General features: G+C 42.4%; 1 protein-coding gene across 7 annotated transcripts; it reads left to right on the top strand.

Annotated features, from left to right (window-relative positions):
- The first annotated feature begins 12,455 nt into the window (after nt 1–12,455).
- On the top strand, nt 12,456–17,917 carry LOC147431879 (uncharacterized). Of its 7 annotated transcripts, XM_086494355.1 has the most exons (5): nt 14,148–15,455; nt 15,798–16,139; nt 16,257–16,734; nt 17,433–17,501; nt 17,639–17,917. In XM_086494355.1, the coding sequence occupies exons 1-5, from the start codon at nt 15,138–15,140 to the stop codon at nt 17,773–17,775; spliced, it is 1,344 nt and encodes a 447-aa protein (XP_086350481.1). In that variant the 5' UTR covers nt 14,148–15,137; the 3' UTR covers nt 17,776–17,917. The 7 variants fall into 7 exon arrangements, with proteins under 7 accessions (XP_086350479.1, XP_086350476.1, XP_086350480.1 ...); XM_086494353.1 differs by lacking the exons at nt 17,433–17,501; nt 17,639–17,917 and adding an exon at nt 12,456–12,665 and having other exon boundaries at nt 14,637–15,455; nt 16,257–17,228; XM_086494350.1 differs by lacking the exons at nt 17,433–17,501; nt 17,639–17,917 and adding an exon at nt 12,456–12,665 and having other exon boundaries at nt 14,583–15,455; nt 16,257–17,228.
- The last annotated feature ends 339 nt before the right edge of the window (nt 17,918–18,256 follow it).

The following is an 18,256-nucleotide window of genomic DNA, read 5'->3' as shown; positions in this document are numbered from 1 at the left end:
AATCACTTGTACTTGAATCATGAAAAAGTTAATTTTTCTAATCTAAAATTGAATATTTGGGACACATCGTATCAGGTAAGGGAATACATGTAGACCCCAAGAAAATTGAAGCCATTCAGTCATGGCCTAAACCCAAAAACTTGCATGAGCTACGTTCTTTCATTGGTCTTTTTAGCTATTACAGGAAATTTGTACGTAACTTTGCTTACAAGTCACATTATTTGAGACTCTCTTGTTGAAGAAAAATACACGTTATGAATGGACTGATTTACAGAAAGCTCATTTAATGCACTAAAACATGCTTTGAATAATGCACCTGTACTGCAACTGCCTGATTTTGAAAGACCATTCTTTGTTGTAGTCACTGATGCTAGTGGAAACGGTATCAATGTGGTCCTTACGCAAGATAACCATCCACTTTCTTTTGAAAGTCGTAAGTTCAAACCATTTAAAACAAAGGTTGGGTACTTATGATAAAGAATTGACTGCTGTGGTACATGCATTGAAAATCTGGAAACACTATGTAATGGGTACCGACTTGATCATTAAAAGTGATCAACAAAGTATCAAATATTTACTTTCTCAGCCATTAATAGATGATGGACATATTAATTGGGCCGCTTTTATTCAAAGTTTTCAGCCCAACATTCAATACCAGTGTGGTAAAGAAAACGTTGTAACTAATGCTTTGAGTAGAAGACCCTCACTAAATAATTTATCAACCATTACGGGAACTTCATTTGACACTATGCCTGACACTTATGCACATGATGATGACTTCAAAACGACATGGTGTATATGCTTGACAATTATGTGTACACATTTCTCAAATACCCTATTCAAGAAAACTTCCTTTATTTCAAACAAACATTGTGTGTGACTAAACCTTTCTCTACATTAATTATTGAAGAATTGCACAAACCATCCTATGCTGGAGATAGAGTATTTGCTGCCGCTTTTCAAAATTTATGTCGTGATTTCTATTGGCCTACTATGAGAACTAATGTTAAACAGTATGTTTCAACTTGTTTGATTTGTCAAAAGATCAAAGCAGCAACAGGTAAGAAATTGGGACTTTTACACCCTCTCCCCATTCTTGAATGACCTTGGGAACAAATTTCAATGGATTTTGCTACTGGTTTCCACCTCACAGTACACAAGCATGACATGATTTGGACTATTATCAACCATTTTTCTAAACAAGCATATTTCATTCCTTGTAAGAAAACACTCACAGCACATCAAACTGCACTTTTGTTTCTTCAGACTGTTTTCCACATCATGGTTTGCCTAAAGTCATTATTTCTGATCGAGATTCAAAATTTTGTAGTGCTTTTTGGACTATTGTGTTTGAAAATCTTAGCACTACACTTGCTTCATTTCTGCATTTCATCGTGAATCTAATGGTCAAACCCAAGTCACCAATCGTACTATCATTGATTTGTTAAAGGCTTATGTTTCTTCTCAACCTAAGAAATGGGATGATTACCTGCATATTCTACAATTTTCATATAACACCACCACGGGTAAATCTCCATTTAAAGTTGTATATGGTCACTCTCTTCCTACTCCTACTACACGTCTTTCTAATGTTGTGCCTGCCGCTAATGATTTCACTATTGACTTTCATGATGTTTATACAAGTGTGCATTCTGCCATTAAACACTCACAAGAACTTTACACTAAGTATGCTAACAAGCACCGTAAGGCACACCAATTCAAAGAAGGTGATTATATTTTATTTTGCATTGAAAAACGAAGGATCAAAAGTGTTGATACAAATGTCTTTGTTGAGCTTGCTCCTCGTTTTTATGGACCTTTTAAATTTCAGCTATCATTAATGATGTTTCTTTCCGTTTAGACCTACCTACACATTGGCACATTCACAATGCATTTCACATTAGTCTTTTAAGACTATTTAGAGGATCCCTACCTACACATTACATTTATGAAGACCCACCTTCACTTGTAGACTAAGAAGAGCAACTCATCCCTGACAAAATAGTTGATCATGAGACCACCACTACACGCATTGGTATGGTTTATAACCGTTACCTTTTGAGTTTCAAGGGCCACCCTAGAGAGGATGCCAAATGGATGCTTGAAAAGTTCTTCCGTAACTTCTTAGACCTTCTCCACAATTTCCATCACTCACGGTCCAGTTGATTTCCCTTTTGAGCAACTGAGGACAGTTGCTATGCCCGGTGGGAGGGATGTTACAAGACTGGGCACCCTCCTGTTGTAGTGATTAGCTGCAATTGGGATAGTAGACATAATGATTAATTATGTGATGTTTATTTATTTTTTAAACTGAGTTGATGATGATGATTTTGTAGAGTGGAAACCGGGGAGTTGACAAAGAGGTGCAGGCAATTACTCTTGCCCATTTTATACTCACACAATATTTTAGATTTTCATTTCAATAAGCCAATATGGATCTGTAAATAATTGTAGTGGGAACTCCCCTTATGGATCATGCAAGCACTAATGAGCTTCACTCATTTACAAAAGTAAAGTGGTTGTAAAAGAGGGCCTCAAAATTTTGGCACCTTAAACTCACAATTGTTGGGGTATAAAGCCCAATGTGGTCGCCCAGGTAAGTGGGCGGGCCGCCAGGTATGTACACATATTCTTTTGTAAAAACCTAATAAGAACTCACTATGCTCTACACATTACAGTAGAGCGAGTTCACCATATCGTCGTGCTCTTCTTCTCGCACTCTCTCTCGCGTCGCACTTCCGCTCGTACTCCTTCAACTGGTATCAGAGCTCAGATCGAGGCTCGGGGCAGCACTGCAGGAGGCTAGAATCACCAACTCAGATTGGAGTGAAATTCGACAGGCGAAGACACGGCCCCAAATCTCGTGGGCGAGTCGTTCGGGCTCGCTGTTGTCAGAATTTCATTCTGAGGTCATCTCGACCACCGTTCGGCTTCGACAAAGGTCTGCGCAGGCCATTTTCGACTACGTGGTCTCGATGGGTGCATATCCGACTCTGCAAATTTGGGGTTTTCGGCCTACGACTGCAGGTGCTGAGGATATCGACACTCCCAAAGTGCTGATTTGTGGTTGTCTACACATCGAAGGACGGCTCACAGTTCTTGGAGGCGTGTCACATACCACACGGGCACATCTACACACAGACTGTAGGCGACATCCACTAGTTCATCAGGTAGCTTGTGTTTGCTGCTTGATATTCCAGATTTCATCCTGACATTGCAGGTACTTCCACATGGGATGTATTGTCAGAGATGATGTATGTCTGTTGAGGGTTTGCTGGCTGTGAGTCACGCAGCAAACAACCGCCGCAGCGGTTATAGCATACAGTGGGAAATTTGTGGATGTATGATTTTGTGGGAAGTCTATGTACTGTCAGATCTATTGCAGCCTTTGTTGAGGGTCGAGCAAGGTTTTATTGAGCTGGGGGATTCTCGAATGTTGAGATCCTTTCGGTGATACAGGTCTTGGAGCGATCCCTCGAGCACCCTTAGATAGGCAGCTAGGATGTATTGACTGTGAGTTAGACAGATGGGATTGCATCTTTGCTTTACTGCCGTTGAGGCATTGTCGCAGTCTATGCTTACCGGACAGTGACAGGACAGTGAGAGACAGTACAGGTATAGGACAGGTTTACCCGCAGCTTACAGTGTCAGAGAGACAGTGTTTTTTTTTTGAGCTGTTTTTTGGTCTGTTTTTTGAGTACACCAGAGCCATTTTACAAAGGAGACTCTGCCGAAATTTATGCAGAATCTAAAGCTTTCTTGGTTCATTTGACAGGTTGATATTGGTTCAGAGGTCAGTTTACAGGGGAAACTCTGCCGAATTTTTCCCAGGAAAGTAAATTACTGTGAAGCGTAGCTATGGCTGGATCACAGGACATTGCTCTTTACAATATCAAGAAGCTGGATGGAACCAATTTCCCATTGTGGAAGCAGCAGATTTGGCACGTGTTGGTACAAAAGAAGCAGATAAAACCTATAAAGCTCAAGGGGATAAAACCAGAAGATATGGACGAAGATGAATGGAGCGAAATGGATGAATTGGCACTTTCTACCATTATGCTAACTTTGGCAGAAAGCGTTTACTTCAATGTAGCAGACGAGATGTCGGCTTATCAAGCATGGTTAAAGCTCGGTGATCTTTATGAGAAGCAGAGTGCAGCTTCACATGTATACTGGCTTAAGAAGCTTGTTGACTTGAAGATGAAAGAAGGGACACCTATGTCCAATCATCTGAATGAATTCAACACAATCTACAGTCAGTTGTCAGCTCAAGGTGTCAAGTTTGATGAACCTGTTAGAGCTATGTTCCTGTTGATCACATTGCCGGAAAGTTGGGACACTTTTCGCACAGCTTTGAGTAATTCTGCACCTCCAGATGGTTTGAACATAGCAGGTGTAGAAGGAAGTCTGCTTACTGAAGAGACCAATAGAAAGACAATGGACAAAGGCAAAGGAACAGCCTTAGTTGTCAGGGGAAGGACCAAAGAAAAGTACAAAGGTGGAAAGAGGAATCAGTCTCGTAGCAAGTCCCGCAGTGCTAAAGGCAAGAGTGACATAGAATGCTACCATTGTGGCAAGCAGGGTCACATGAAAAGAGACTGCAGAGAATGGAAAGCAGAAAAAGGCAAAGAGAAAGCTGAAGACCATGGTGAAAAGAACAAGTCCTCAGTGAAGATTCAAGAAATAAATGTGACAAACACTGTTGCAGAGGATGACAGTCTAGTGTCAGGAGACATCTACTTCTTGAAGAATACAATGGACTCAGCTCTTCTTACAGCATCTGATGGAAATGCACTGAGTGACTGGATTATAGACTCAGGGGCATCACTTCATGTGTCTCCAAACAAGGAGTGGTTTACTTCTTATGTGACCACTAAAGATCATGTTCGGCTAGGCAATGGGCAGACATGTGAGATCTTAGGTGTTGTAGATGTTCAATTGAAGTTTCAGAATGGCTCTTCTTTCACGCTGAAGAATGTGAGACATGTTCCCGCAATTACAAAGAGCTTGATCAGCACAGGTTTACTTGATGATGCTGGCTACGTCACCACTTTTGGACAGAACATGTGGAAGATATCCAAGGGTTCTATGACAGTAGCACATGGAGTAAAGTCTGGAGGACTTTACATGATTTATGTATCAAATGTCTCTAAAAATGTAATCAATGTAACCGAGCAGCCGAACGTTTCTTTGTGGCATAGCCGGTTAGGACATATGTCCAAGAAGGGAATGGAAATCTTGTCTCGTTCTGGTTATTTGCCTGGCTTTTCATTTAATGATTTTGAATTCTGTGAACATTGTCTGTATGGTAAGCAAACACATCAGCCACATAAGCATAGAAGCAATAGAAGAGATACACAGTTGGCACTTGTTCATAGTGATTTGTGTGGACCTATGCCTAACCTATCTCTAGGGGGAGCTTCTTACTTTATGACATTTATAGATGATTACTCGAGGAAAGTATGGGTTTACTTTCTCAAGCACAAGGATGAAGCGTTGAGTGTTTTCAAAACGTTTGTGACACATGTGGAGAATCAGAGTGGCAAGAAGATTAAATGCTTACGCACTGACAATGGTGGAGAGTATGTTTCAAAGGCCTTTCAGGACTTTTGTGAGTCAAAAGGTATAAAACGTGAACTTACTGCTCCTTACAATCCTCCTCAAAATGGTGTTGCTGAGAGGATGAATAGGACCATACAAAACAAGGTCAGAAGTATGTTGTCTAATGCACATCTGCCAAATGGGTTTTGGGTTGAAGCTGTATCAACAGCTGTTCATCTTGTAAATAGATCTCCTAGCAAGGTTTTGCAGAAGGATTCAGTGCCAGAGATGGTATGGTCAGGCAAAATGCCCTCATACAAGCATCTCATAGTCTTTGGCTGCGAGGCATATACTCACGTTCCAAAGGAATTTAGGAACAAACTTGAGTCAAAGAGTAGAAAGCGCATCTTTCTAGGCTATGGTAATTCTGGTGAGATGGGGTACAGACTTTGGGATCCCGAATCCAGAAAGGTTGTCCGTAGCAATGATGTTCACTTTAATGAATCCAAATATCATTCTAAACCAAAGAGGGTTGAGGAGATTAGAAGAGTTGTCTTCCAAGAAGATGGACCTGCACGTGCAAGACAAAATGTCAGGGCTCAAGAGGAGCAAGGATAGAATAGAGTGGAACCACACGTTGTGGCTGAGCTTGAGCCACCTATTGTGCGTAGATCTGGACGTGTCACGCGACCTCCTGATAGGTTTGTTCCATCTATGAACTATGTCATGTTGACTGATTGCAATGAGCCTTCATGTTACAAGGAAGCAGTGCAAATGAAGGACTCCGAGAATTGGCAATTGGCCATGCAGTCAGAGATGACAGCTCTGCATAAAAACAAGACATGGAAGCTAGTTAAATTACCACAGGACAAAACGGCTCTACCTTGTAAATGGGTTTACAGGTATAAGATCACCGCTCATGATAGTCAGCCAAAGTACAAAGCAAGGCTTGTTGCCAAGGGCTTTAAGCAAGAACAAGGCATTGACGTTGAGGAAGTCTTCTCTCCGGTGGCCAAGATGACTACATTTAGATGCTTTCTTGCATTGGTTGCCATATTAGATTTGGTGTTGCACCAAATGGATGTCAAGACAACGTTCTTACATGGTGATTTAGATGTGGAAATTTACATGCAGCAGCCAGAAGGGTTTGTTGAGAAAGGCAAGGAAGATTGGGTATGCCAGTTGTTAAAGAGTCTTTATGGCTTAAAACAATCACCGAGGGCATGGTACCATAAATTCCACAAGTTTATGCTTTCTCAAGGCTACAAACGTAGTGAGTTCGATCATTGTCTATATACAAAGAAGGCTAAGGATGGCAGTTGGCTGATCCTTATTTTGTATGTGGATGACATGTTGATTGCTGGCAAGCACTTGGAAGAAATTTCAGCTTTGAAGTCAAAGATGGCAAAATCGTTTGACATGAAAGACATGGGTGAGGCAAGTCATATACTTGGTATGCGCATTGAGAGAGACAGATCAAAGAAGTTGATTTGGTTATCTCAAACAGAGTATATTGACAAGGTTTTGCAACGTTTCAATATGGACAAGGGAAAGGCATTGAGTGTTCCATTGCCACCATATGTGAAACTTAGCAAACAAGATTGTCCTGTGTCTGAGGAAGAAAAGGCTGAAATGGATAAGATTCCATATGCGTCTGCAGTGGGTAGTTTGATGTATGCAATGATTGCTACTCGCCCAGACATTGCATTTGCAGTGGGAGTAGTAAGTCGATACATGTCAAACCCAGGCAAGAAACATTGGGAGGCAGTGAAAGGAATATTGAGATACCTGAAAGCTACAAAGAGTATGCGTATATGCTATGGGAGTCAGGAACTAAGTGTAAAGGGTTTTACAAACTCAGATTATGCAGGTGACTTAGACAACCGAAGGTCTACGTCAGGGTATGTCTTTACATTGGCTGGTGGAGCAGTATCATGGCGTTCTAGATTACAAGATTGTGTTACTCAGTCTACTACAGAGGCTGAATATGTTGCAGCATCAGAGGCATGCAAAGAATCAATTTGGCTTAATCGACTAGTAACAGATTTGGGAATCAAAGAAGAGATGCCTGTGTTATATTGTGATAGTCAAAGTGCTATACAATTGGCTCGCAATCCAGTTTATCACCCAAAGACAAAGCATGTGGATGTGAAGTATCATTTCATCAGGGAAATGCTCGAGGATAAGCAACTTCAGCTTGTCAAAGTTCACACCACAGAAAATCCTGCTGATCTACTTACAAAAGGACTTCCCTCAGAGAGCTTTGCGCATTTTCGCAAGCAGTTAGGTGTAGGGTAGTACATCACTTCTCTACATCTCTTGTATATTAGCTTGTATAGTAGCTTCTCTCACACTTAAAGTACCACATTGGACTTTAAGTGGGAGGTTGTTGGGGTATAAAGCCCAATGTGGTCGCCCAGGTAAGTGGGCGGGCTGCCAGGTATGTACACATATTCTTTTGTAAAAACCTAATAAGAACTCACTATGCTCTACACATTACAGTAGAGCGAGTTCACCATATCGTCGTGCTCTTCTTCTCGCACTCTCTCTCGCGTCGCACTTCCGCTCGTACTCCTTCAACAATAATATATTAAATACCAACTCCACAAGAGAGGTGCAGTGGAGTTTGGGGCTAGATTTAGGCCTTTCTCTTGTAGATTCTCTTCTATACTCTCTTATGCTATGCTCAATTTGTTGTGTACTCTCTAATCAAGTCCCTATCTCTTACAATTCTCTTACACACTCTTACAATTGTCTATGTCAATTCCATGTTCTGTGTGTGTGTGTGTGCGCGCGCGCTTGAAAATTGGAAAAAGAGGTGGACAGGTTGATGGTGATGTCTGTGAGCAAGGTTGAACGGTTTTAAGCAACCGGTCTCCCGTTCTTCACTCAACAGTAGGAGAATTAAAGAGAGCATTTTTGTGAGACTACTTTGAGAACATAGAGGGTGAACTTAATTGACGGTAGCAACATAGTCATAGTATTTGATTAACTTGGCATGAACAATACTTTTGCAAGAGAGAGAGTATAGAGAACTTGAAAACAGTTGAGGCCCAGATTTATGTGGAGCCAGTCCCCCCTCCAATAGGCTTTTGTATTATAGATTCTCCCATCAAGAGAGACTTGGTACAATACAATCTTTGTGTTCCTTGTGACCTAGGTGATGCAATGAAGATGGAAATCTTCATGCATCATGAGCATAACATTGACTTTGCAAAAAGCATTAACTATCCCAAGCCTCGATCAAAACACCTTCAAAGGTGGAGAGAGCTAGCGGGGAATGAGGGTAGGGAAGAAGAAGAATAAACATTCATAGGAGAAAGAAATAGTTCGTCACTTATCATCACTCTTCTTGCTAGCATACATAATAGCATAGTAATGAAGATGGAGAAGATGGCAAGCTTAAGCATTGAAGCATGGCTCTTGGTTGGATTTGCATTCCATAACCAAGAGTGTTGGTGTAGGCTCTCAACTTCTCAACAAGCTTGGAGAAGGAGATGGAGCTCTTGCACTTTGCACTTCCCACAATGAGAGTGTGTGTAAGTGTGTCTGGGAGAGTATACCCCCCAAGAAACCCCCCTTCTTGCTTTGGTGTACCCCTCCTTGTAGCTCATGCTTAAAGCTCATTGGACCCCTCTAGGCCTAGCCAATCACATGCAAGAGGCATGCTTGAAGCTCATTGGACCCCTCTAGGCCTAGCCAATCACATGCAAGAGGCATAAGCAACAAGGGTGGGTTTTGGACAAGTGTCCTTCTTTCCTCTTTGAGGGAGAGAGGCTTGATAATTGCTTAAATAATTATTTAATTAATCTAAATGTTCATTGGACCCCTTTTAAGCCTATCCAATAGGATTCAGGCACACCTTGAGGGCAACATGGGTAGAGGCTTGACATGTGTCCTTGTTGCCTCTTGAGGCTTGGACTTACCTCGTGTGTGTGTGTGTGTGTGTGTGTTCTCTCTCATTCCCCTAGCTTTAGGACTCGCCCCCTCCTTTGTAGGGATTTTGTTGACTTTTGGAACACAAGCACCTTAGTCAGCAAGCACGACAAAGCACCTCAAGCTTGGGTAGTGTTTCCGCAAGCACCTCAAGCCTTCCCTAGTCGGCAAGCACGACAAGCACCTCAAGCATCTTAATCAGCAAGCACGACAAGCACCTCAAGCTTGGGTAGGGTTCCCACCTCAAGCACAACCCTAGCTTACATAAGGTCAAAGGACTTTTAACACTAACTATTGGAGGTCTTTAATGAAGCTAACCCTAAGGTCTTTAAGCTCCATTAGCTAGCCTTGCTCTTTGACAAATCATCTCTCATTTGGACCACTTTACCATTGGCTGTGTGTTGAGATAGACCCGTAAGCACATGTCTATATTCTAACCCTTGTTCGTGTCTATTCTCCCACATTAAATGATCAGTTTAATATAAGAAAATCAATTGGGTTGGTTAGATATTAAATTTTATGACAACTGTGACATTTATACCTGAGGTTCGCTATTTGACAACTACTCATTGCATCGTTTGAGCAACATCTATTGTGGTATTCTATACTAGAGCTTTGCACTTTAATAGTTATGCTGATAATTAAATGTTGAAGTTCGCTCTCCAATTGATAGTCGTTGGTATTTAACAGCTACTCGGTGCATCATTTAAGCAAGACTTGGTTGAGGTTTCTCTTTGAACAACATGGCAATTATTAATTTCACATTGTTATCATGCTATTGCTTGTCTCTATTGAGAGGGACCACTTTCAAAGACCCGTTTCAAAATTTTTAGTAATTGTTGTTATGCTGATACCACTTACCTTTGTGGGGTTCCCTTTTCAACCTATTATGATGAGCAGTGGGAAACTCCCACTAACTACTTCAATCGATTCAACTTTTTATTATGTTGGGATTTGCCTCTTTTCCACATATATTTTGGTAGACATATACTACCACTTTAGTTTCACAATTGAGGACAACTGCTTCTCTATTAGGGAGGGTTGTAATCAATTTACATAAGCTGGGTTCAAACAAGCATATGGTAGGAAAGGCTAGTCCACGATGGTGCATACTAATTGGGCAAAAAATAGGAGGAGAGCTTTCGGACCCACCGTGTGTTGGGCGAACCCCCCCAAAGGAGTGGAACTATTGAGCTCATGTGCAACGTCAAAAGCGAAAGATGGAGCTATTCTTCTAACATGCAAATTATTCATTTGATTCTCACAAACAATTGAAATAGTCTAACTATCTAATGGAAACTCTTCATGCAAATATAAATCCACTTCAACTACTATTTTTGGAGAAAAGCGAGATTTTTTTTTCTATTTTTGGAAGCAAACACTCAAGAAGAGGACTCTCAAAATTGCGTATCTTGCATGTGTGACTTTTGAGGCAACAATCACTTCGGGGTCTCCATGAGCAAGACGAGCGATCCGAGAGGATCTTGACCAAGTGAATTATCATTGTAACCCCCTTTTAAAGCCAATAGAGACCTCAAAAGCTCCATCAGAGCAACAGTTTGGAAGTTACACTTTTGGCCCTTTGATTTCTCTCCACTTCTATCAATCTTCATTCATACGTTCTCATCTTCTCATCGATATTTCTTATTTATTTAGATGTAATCTTATTTTTTCTTGTAAGTTGAGTAAGTTCATCATAATAAAAGATAAAGGCAAATACTCAATCTATCTGATTGAGGGGGATGGTTGGTACCCAATCTTGTGTCGGATTGCAATCTTTGTGTCATGTTAATTCACTTGTTTCTTTCATGTTTGGTGCTTACTCTTATTGTAGAATCATTAATTTTTGATCATATTGTGATTAATGAAATTCAAATCTTCAAAGTGTTTAGAAAAGACTAGGAAGCTAACACTATGGTTTGTGAAAGCCACACCATGCTACCTCATCGTTTGAGTCATTGTGGGTGCTTTTGATGGATGCTTGACCTAGTATGGATACGTCTTGATGCTTTTGCTAGGAAATTTCAAAGTGCAAGCATAAGACCTTGCTACGGGCGCAACACCACGAAATAGCCTCTGTCAACTGGTTAACGATATGTGTTGACTCAATGCAATTCACTTGTTAGCAACCATGGCAGCATGGTGAGAACGGTTTGTCTTGGCCCTTGATTGTTAAGCAAGAACTTGAATGCTAGAGGTGAGGCATGAGTACGAGTGAGAGAAACGTTACGCTGGATATACATTGAATTTGTGTGTGCCCATCCGTATTGGAGACAATTATTTTTATAAAAATGGAATAATCTATCAAGGTATCGAGTGTACTGGTTGGGGTTGCCTTTTTGTCCTTGTTGTTAAAAGCGCAATCCTCGCCCAAGCGTGGGCAAGGGGTCATGGCTGATGTTTGCTGCCCTTTTCGCACAACCAATGTTCTTTTGCCCGCTGGCCTCCACGTCTACGTGCCCAACGTTGGGCAATGATGGACCAACCTTATGGATTAACGTAAAAAGCCTATAGCTTACGTCTATGGTCGGACGAGGACCATTAAAGGTGTCCCCCCTTCCCGGTGGACCTCAACAGTAAGTAATACGAGGTCTTAAATGAAGCCCAATCCATGTGATCCATGGTGGGGAACTGCAGGCGAGAATCAAGAGAGGCACGACACCTTCCCGATCTGCGAAAATTAAACAAAGACAAGGTAAGGTGGGTGTCCAAATTTAGTTATAAATGTTATGTTTTCCATCCATGTCACATGATGTGTGCGAGCTTAGGCCATCGGGCTTGCAAGCCGGCGGTACCGAGTTCAATTTGCATTGTTGCAAGGCCGGTGACCATTTTTTTGGGGCCGTCCATTGGCAGATTCCCGCGGGGTCGACCGCCGTTGATAGTGCTGAGCGCCTCGCCCCGCCCCCACGTTTATAAATAAGTAAGTCTTGCTTCTTGAATTACACCTGTTGAGGAGAGAGAGCTGAGACGGAATAAAGATGGCAGGGGCAATTGGGAGCCAGGCAAGCAAGGCTTGTGAGAAAGAGGGGCTCACGTGGGCTTCTGTCCCTCTCACCGCTCTTCCTTTTGCTGCTCGGATCTCAAGACACAGAAAGGTGAAAGCAGAATAGAGTGCTCAGTGGCCCCCAACACACTAGCATCGCAGACGTCTCCGGCGAGCCCTCTCGGCTGCTGCGGCCTGCCAGGTACCTCCCGACTCCATCATTCCCGACTATGCACTTCTTTTCAAAAAGCATCGGCAATGGGCAGGGAAAAGTAAAACTGGGTTACGGGTGCAATGTGCATGTGATTTTGTGGACATGTCCTGGGAACCTTTTAGTCCTATCTTGCAGCCTCTTTTTGTTGTTGCAGGAGTCGTGCATATTTTCCTCTTGAGACTTGATATGTGACTCGTGAGGATTTTCAGATAATTACTCTGTTTTTTTTTGTTTTCCGTACTTTGGATGTGTGCAGCAATGATATTCTTACTAGATAAACTTATGTGCATTGTGTATGTTTGCGTTTATCAGTACATTGTACACACATGCCCAGATACATAGAGATTTCTCTCTCTCTGTCTCTCTCTCTCTCTCTCTCTCTCTCTCTCACACACACACACACACACATTCACACACACTCTGCTTTTGGTGGGATGGAAATGGAGGGTAGCTGAAAAAACGGGGGGGGGGGGGGGGGGGGGGTTTGGGTTGTGCACTGCGCGCGCCACGAGTTGTAGAGTTGGATGCACGTATTGCAAAAAAGGTTACATAAAAGAGAGTATGAAGGATGTGAGGTCGTTTCTTGAGGAGCAAGTCAGTGAGGAGGAGGAATTTTATGGGTCAGCAGTCTCTTTCTGGTTGATGGGGGGTGATTAACTGACAAGTACAATCTCAAGAAGTGGATGTCTCTATCTAGATTCTAGAGGCAAATTTATTAAATTAGCTGAGAAGCCTAATGTAAGCATGCAAGCCGTTAGAAGGTGAGGCTCGGAGAGTAAAAGAAATAGAGAGAGAGAAACGAGTGAAGGGTGTTACGCGGGGTGACTTAGTTTTGAGGTTAAGGTTCTCTGGTGGGGTGATTATATGAGGGTAGGGGATGATGATGTAGGGAAGGTTGTTTGTCCACCCTAGGGCCCCCAACCCCTTCCCCTTCCCCTTTAAGGAGAAGAAAGAGGCCGAGTAGGGTGAAGAGGGGAGGTATTCAGCAACCACAAGTGGGCTTCCTTCTTCGTGAGTGAGAGCCCAATCGTCTACTTATGATTATTATTAGTCCATCCCAACATCACAAATGGCCCCTAGTTGTAATCCCAATGCCTGCCTTCTTCCTCCTCTCATAGTTATTTCCAAGGCAGGTTAAGGCTTGAGAGAGAGAGAGAGAGAGAGAGAGAGAAGCTTGGCCATATTGCATAGCCTGCTACCTGACCACTTGGCGTGAGTCAAGCTTTTGCTTGCCTGTCTGGTGGTAGTAGTATTACTAGAGTCTAGTAGTAGTAGTAGTAGGGACTAGCGAGACTTTTACTGCGAGAGGAGAACATGCATGGCATTGCATGCATGCATGAGCCATGCTTGGCAACTTTGCTTCATGCAGCCTTAATGCCTTAGCCTTTGCCTTTGCCTGTACTCGGCGGGGCTGAAGGGAAAATCCTTTCAAAGGTAACTCCTTTTTGACAGCAAGTAGAGAAGGGGGAAAGCACCTAGGGCCATCGGGATTTAGTGTCGTTCCTTTTGTCAGCTTTCCGAGAGAGAGAGAGAGAGAGAGAGAGAGAGAGAGAAGGGGGGAGGGGGGTGTTTTACCTGCATCATACCTGAGAAGTTAACATCCGTTTTCAAGCTCTGAGAGTGCGTCATGTCCTCTAACACTCGTGCCATTTCAGCATTCCTGTTTTGCTTTCAAGATTTGTGCACTGCACTGTCTTCCGTTATCAATGAAGCAAGGAGTTCACTAAGAAGCAACCACAGTGCCGCAGTCCACTTATGTCAAAGCAAGCTCTTGTTCCCATAAGTCTGCATTATAGCAAGGGACAGAAAATAATAGCGCTAATGTCAGTTTTTTTTCATTGTGCTGCCATCTGTAAGCTTTTTTGAGGACACACTACGTCTGACTACCTTAATATGCTTTCACAGAACTCGTTCCACCTGCAAAGATGGATAATTGTGTGCAGTCTTTGGATTTTGTAGAGAGTGCATGAAGTCAAAGTGGGGTGGTGTTACAACTTTTGATTAAGGCCAAGTCTTCGAGGCTCCGAATGTGGCAGATTTGAAAGAGAGATGGAGTAACGTGCTCCTACAGCGGACTGGTTGAACTGATCATTAGTAAAGTGTATGCTTTTCACGGGCCACAGAACAGGCCTCTGTATTTGAGCTCAGTGAAAAAGGCTTCAGAGGCTTGATCTTCAGCTGTTCTAGTCCCTGCAAAGTGCAAATATGCCCTGGGAATGTCTAATTTAGTGACAATCAGGGTAAAGCAAACTGCTTTGCTGGCATAGGTCAAGGGGTTTGCATTTACAAAAAATGTCAGAAGCAAGAGAATGGCTGTTACCTTCCATCTTTGGAGAGCTTGTCTAAGTACCGATTGTTTAAGCGCAATTGCATTGGAGATGGTGAAGGTGGCTTTTAGCAGTCTTGCAACACACGTTTGAAGGGGTTAATTATAGCTTTCTCTTCAAGACCTTTAGCAGAATGCTTTCAAGGAAGCAGAGCTCATGCTCAGCGGTTAGTTCTGTTGGGGACTTCTTAGCTCCTCTTTGGGAGGGACCAACACCAGATGCGCATCAGGATGGTGGTCGACACAATAGGAGGGAGAAATCTTGGGAAAACGTGCTGCACTGGGTGAAGGAGCAGGTTGAGAGAGGCTACAAGCTGCCCCAACTTTTGTATACCAACAAGAGATCTGACCCGACTTTGCTACTTGGTGTTCTTGGCTGCCCCTTGGCTCCTTTTACAGTCTCCAACGATAATTTGCCTATGCATTGCATGTCTGCTAAAGATGTCCCCATTGTAAGTTTTTGGAACCTCTTCTTTTGAGCTTGTCTTTTCTTAGAACCACGTCCATGTTTATTTGATTTGCCGGTTTCTTCAAAGGAAGGACGACAGGAGAAGGGGCTAGAGTGGTTTTACTTTTTTGTGGCTATTGCCAAAAGGGGGAGCAGATAATAGAGAAAGGGCTAGAGGAGCCAGGAATTGACACGAGCTTTACGTTTTAATTTTGAAAACTCTTGTGGGTTTTTGATAGTTCGAATTTGATTTATTTAGGAAGCTGTCTGAGTTTTGCAAGCCTTTCACATGTTTATGTGCACAGCTCCTGACACATCGTTGTCCTGACCAAATCTCTTCTGGCAGGAGAGCTCTTGTGCACGGTACATTATTCAGCAGTACCTTGCTGCGACTGGGGGCATCAAATTTTTAAGTTCTATCAAGAACTCCTATACAAGAGGCAAAGTAAGAATGCTTACAACTGAGTTTGAGACGGCTACTCGAATCACCAAAAACCCAATCAAAGCTGCAGAAAATGGTTGGTTCGTGTTGTGGCAAATGATGCCGGACAAGTGGCATGTGGAGCTTGAAATTGAGGGCAACTCAGTGCAAGCCGGTAGTGATGGTAAAGTAGTGTGGAGGTCCACTTCTTGGCTTGGTGCACATGCAGCGAAAGGTCCAGTGAGGCCTCTACGCCGAGCTTTGCAGGTTTGATTGAAATCTATCCAACAATCCAACAAGTTTTTAAAGAGAGAATGCTATTTGTTGAATAATGTTTGGCTGACTGCATTTGCTGATGAAGCTTATTTATGCGTCAAAAACTAGGGGCTAGACCCCATTACGACTGCGAATTTGTTCATGAATGCTCGGTGCATTGGGGAGAAAAAGATCGGGGATGAAGACTGCTTTGTCCTGAAGCTTTCAGCCGATCCAACCATCCTGAAGTCAAGGAGCAATGGTCCTGCTGAAATTATACGGCATGTTCTTTATGGTTACTTTAGTCAAAGAAAGGGATTGCTTGTTTTCGTGGAGGACTCACATCTAACAAGAATACAAGCTAGTGGGGGGGAAGTTGTCTATTGGGAAACAACAATTGAATCCTCTATACAAGATTATCGGCTTGTTGATGGCATAAATATTGCTCATACAGGGCACTCTGTTGTTACCTTATTTAGATTTGGGGAGGAGGCAATGAGTCAGACAAAAACCAGGATGGAGGAGATGTGGTCTATAGAAGAGGTTGCTTTCAATGTAGAAGGCCTCTCTTTGGACTGTTTTTTACCTCCCAGTGATGTTGGAAAGGGTATTGCGAAGAAGAATAAACTATATTGATTTGTTAATTAGGTAAACAAGTTTTTTTGTGAATATAGAACAAGATTTCTATAGAATTTGAAAACTGAGAGGAACCCTTGGAAGCTGGACAAAATTAAGGCATGTCCCCTCTCAAACACAATGTACTGACTCAGTTATAGAAAGAGTGATGGACTATAGCGACCTTCTCATTGTATAGAAGAAAGGCTGTCGGTGGTGGATTCTTGGGATATTCAATTTCTTAGAGGGAGAAGTGTATGCTTTTTCAGCTTTATGCTGATTTGTGTATTAGGTGTGCCTTGCCTATTTTGTGCTTTTGTAGAGTGCATCAGGTCAGCTGGAGTGGATGACGTGATCTGGTTAGCTGGAGTGGGTGGATGCTAGCATATGGGATGACAGCCAAAAGTATCATGTGCTTTGTATGATTTTAAGGGGACTCTTATGTACCCTTGGTTGATATTGAATGAACAGATTTACTTTCTATTTTCCACGGTTGCAAGGTTCTTAAAATTTCTAATACATTACTTACACTCACAATTTGACTCTACACAGCGCATCAATCTTGTTTATGTGCTAGTTTTATAATTCTTTTTAATTTGTTCTGCAAATAGGTGGAAAAGATTTGTTTATTTGTGATGAAAAGTTTGATAGGGCGCTCATCTCTTTTATTGTGTATTTTATTTTTGCCAGTGTCCATTGTGAACAATCTTTCCTGTTCAAGAGTGCTGCAATGTGTTTTTAGAGGGAGAAGTTTTACTGGTGGGTGGGTTTTCTATGTTCTTGGTTATCTTTTGGTGCTGTGAAGCTTAAGTTCAGCAAGCAGTTTGGCAACATCCAACTGTGGTCTGCAAATTGCTGTAAGCTTCTTGCGATTTTGAAGTTTTTTTCTGCTCCAGGTTGGTGGTGGGCAAATCACGTGCTTCTGGCCATCCCTTTGGCTGAAAGAGAAGTAAATAGAGAAAAGATGAGCCAGGGCTGGTCCCCTTTAGCCTCTTTATTGGTGGGCCATGCCCGGCCTTGTCTAAGAATGTGACCCAGACAAACGGGTAGTGGTCAGAATTGACTATTGTAAAATGGGGTGAAAGATGAAATTGATCTTTTCTGTCCTGAGAAAGTTGCTGTTGAAGGTGGCCAAGAAGATTAAAGAACAAAATTACCGTCTTTCTGTTGCGCAAGTGTCAGTTGTATATATTTAATGTGTCGAGCTGTCTACATGTCCATGGGGGCATGCAATCTGCACATGGTGGTTATTGGTGCCCATATGTTCACGCGTGAATGCCATTTCAGTGAAGGTGGACACTGCAATCAACGAATCATTAAATAGAGCTGGTATAAAGCTGTATGGGTTTTAGTTACTTCCGAGGGTTGGAGCTGTGGAATCACTGGAGAGGTGGACTCGTAAGGTGTGGGCAAGATACAAGGACTGAACAAGATTTTATAGACCATCTACCTTGTTCAATATTGACTATAATACAGATGGGAGAGTACAACATGGTCCCTCCACATCAACGGTT

This window comes from Adiantum capillus-veneris, chromosome 21, assembly GCF_014529385.1.
Source record: "Adiantum capillus-veneris isolate H3 chromosome 21, ASM1452938v2, whole genome shotgun sequence".
Taxonomy (NCBI): Eukaryota; Viridiplantae; Streptophyta; class Polypodiopsida; order Polypodiales; family Pteridaceae; genus Adiantum; species Adiantum capillus-veneris.
This window is presented reverse-complemented; position numbering and strand designations above follow the sequence as displayed.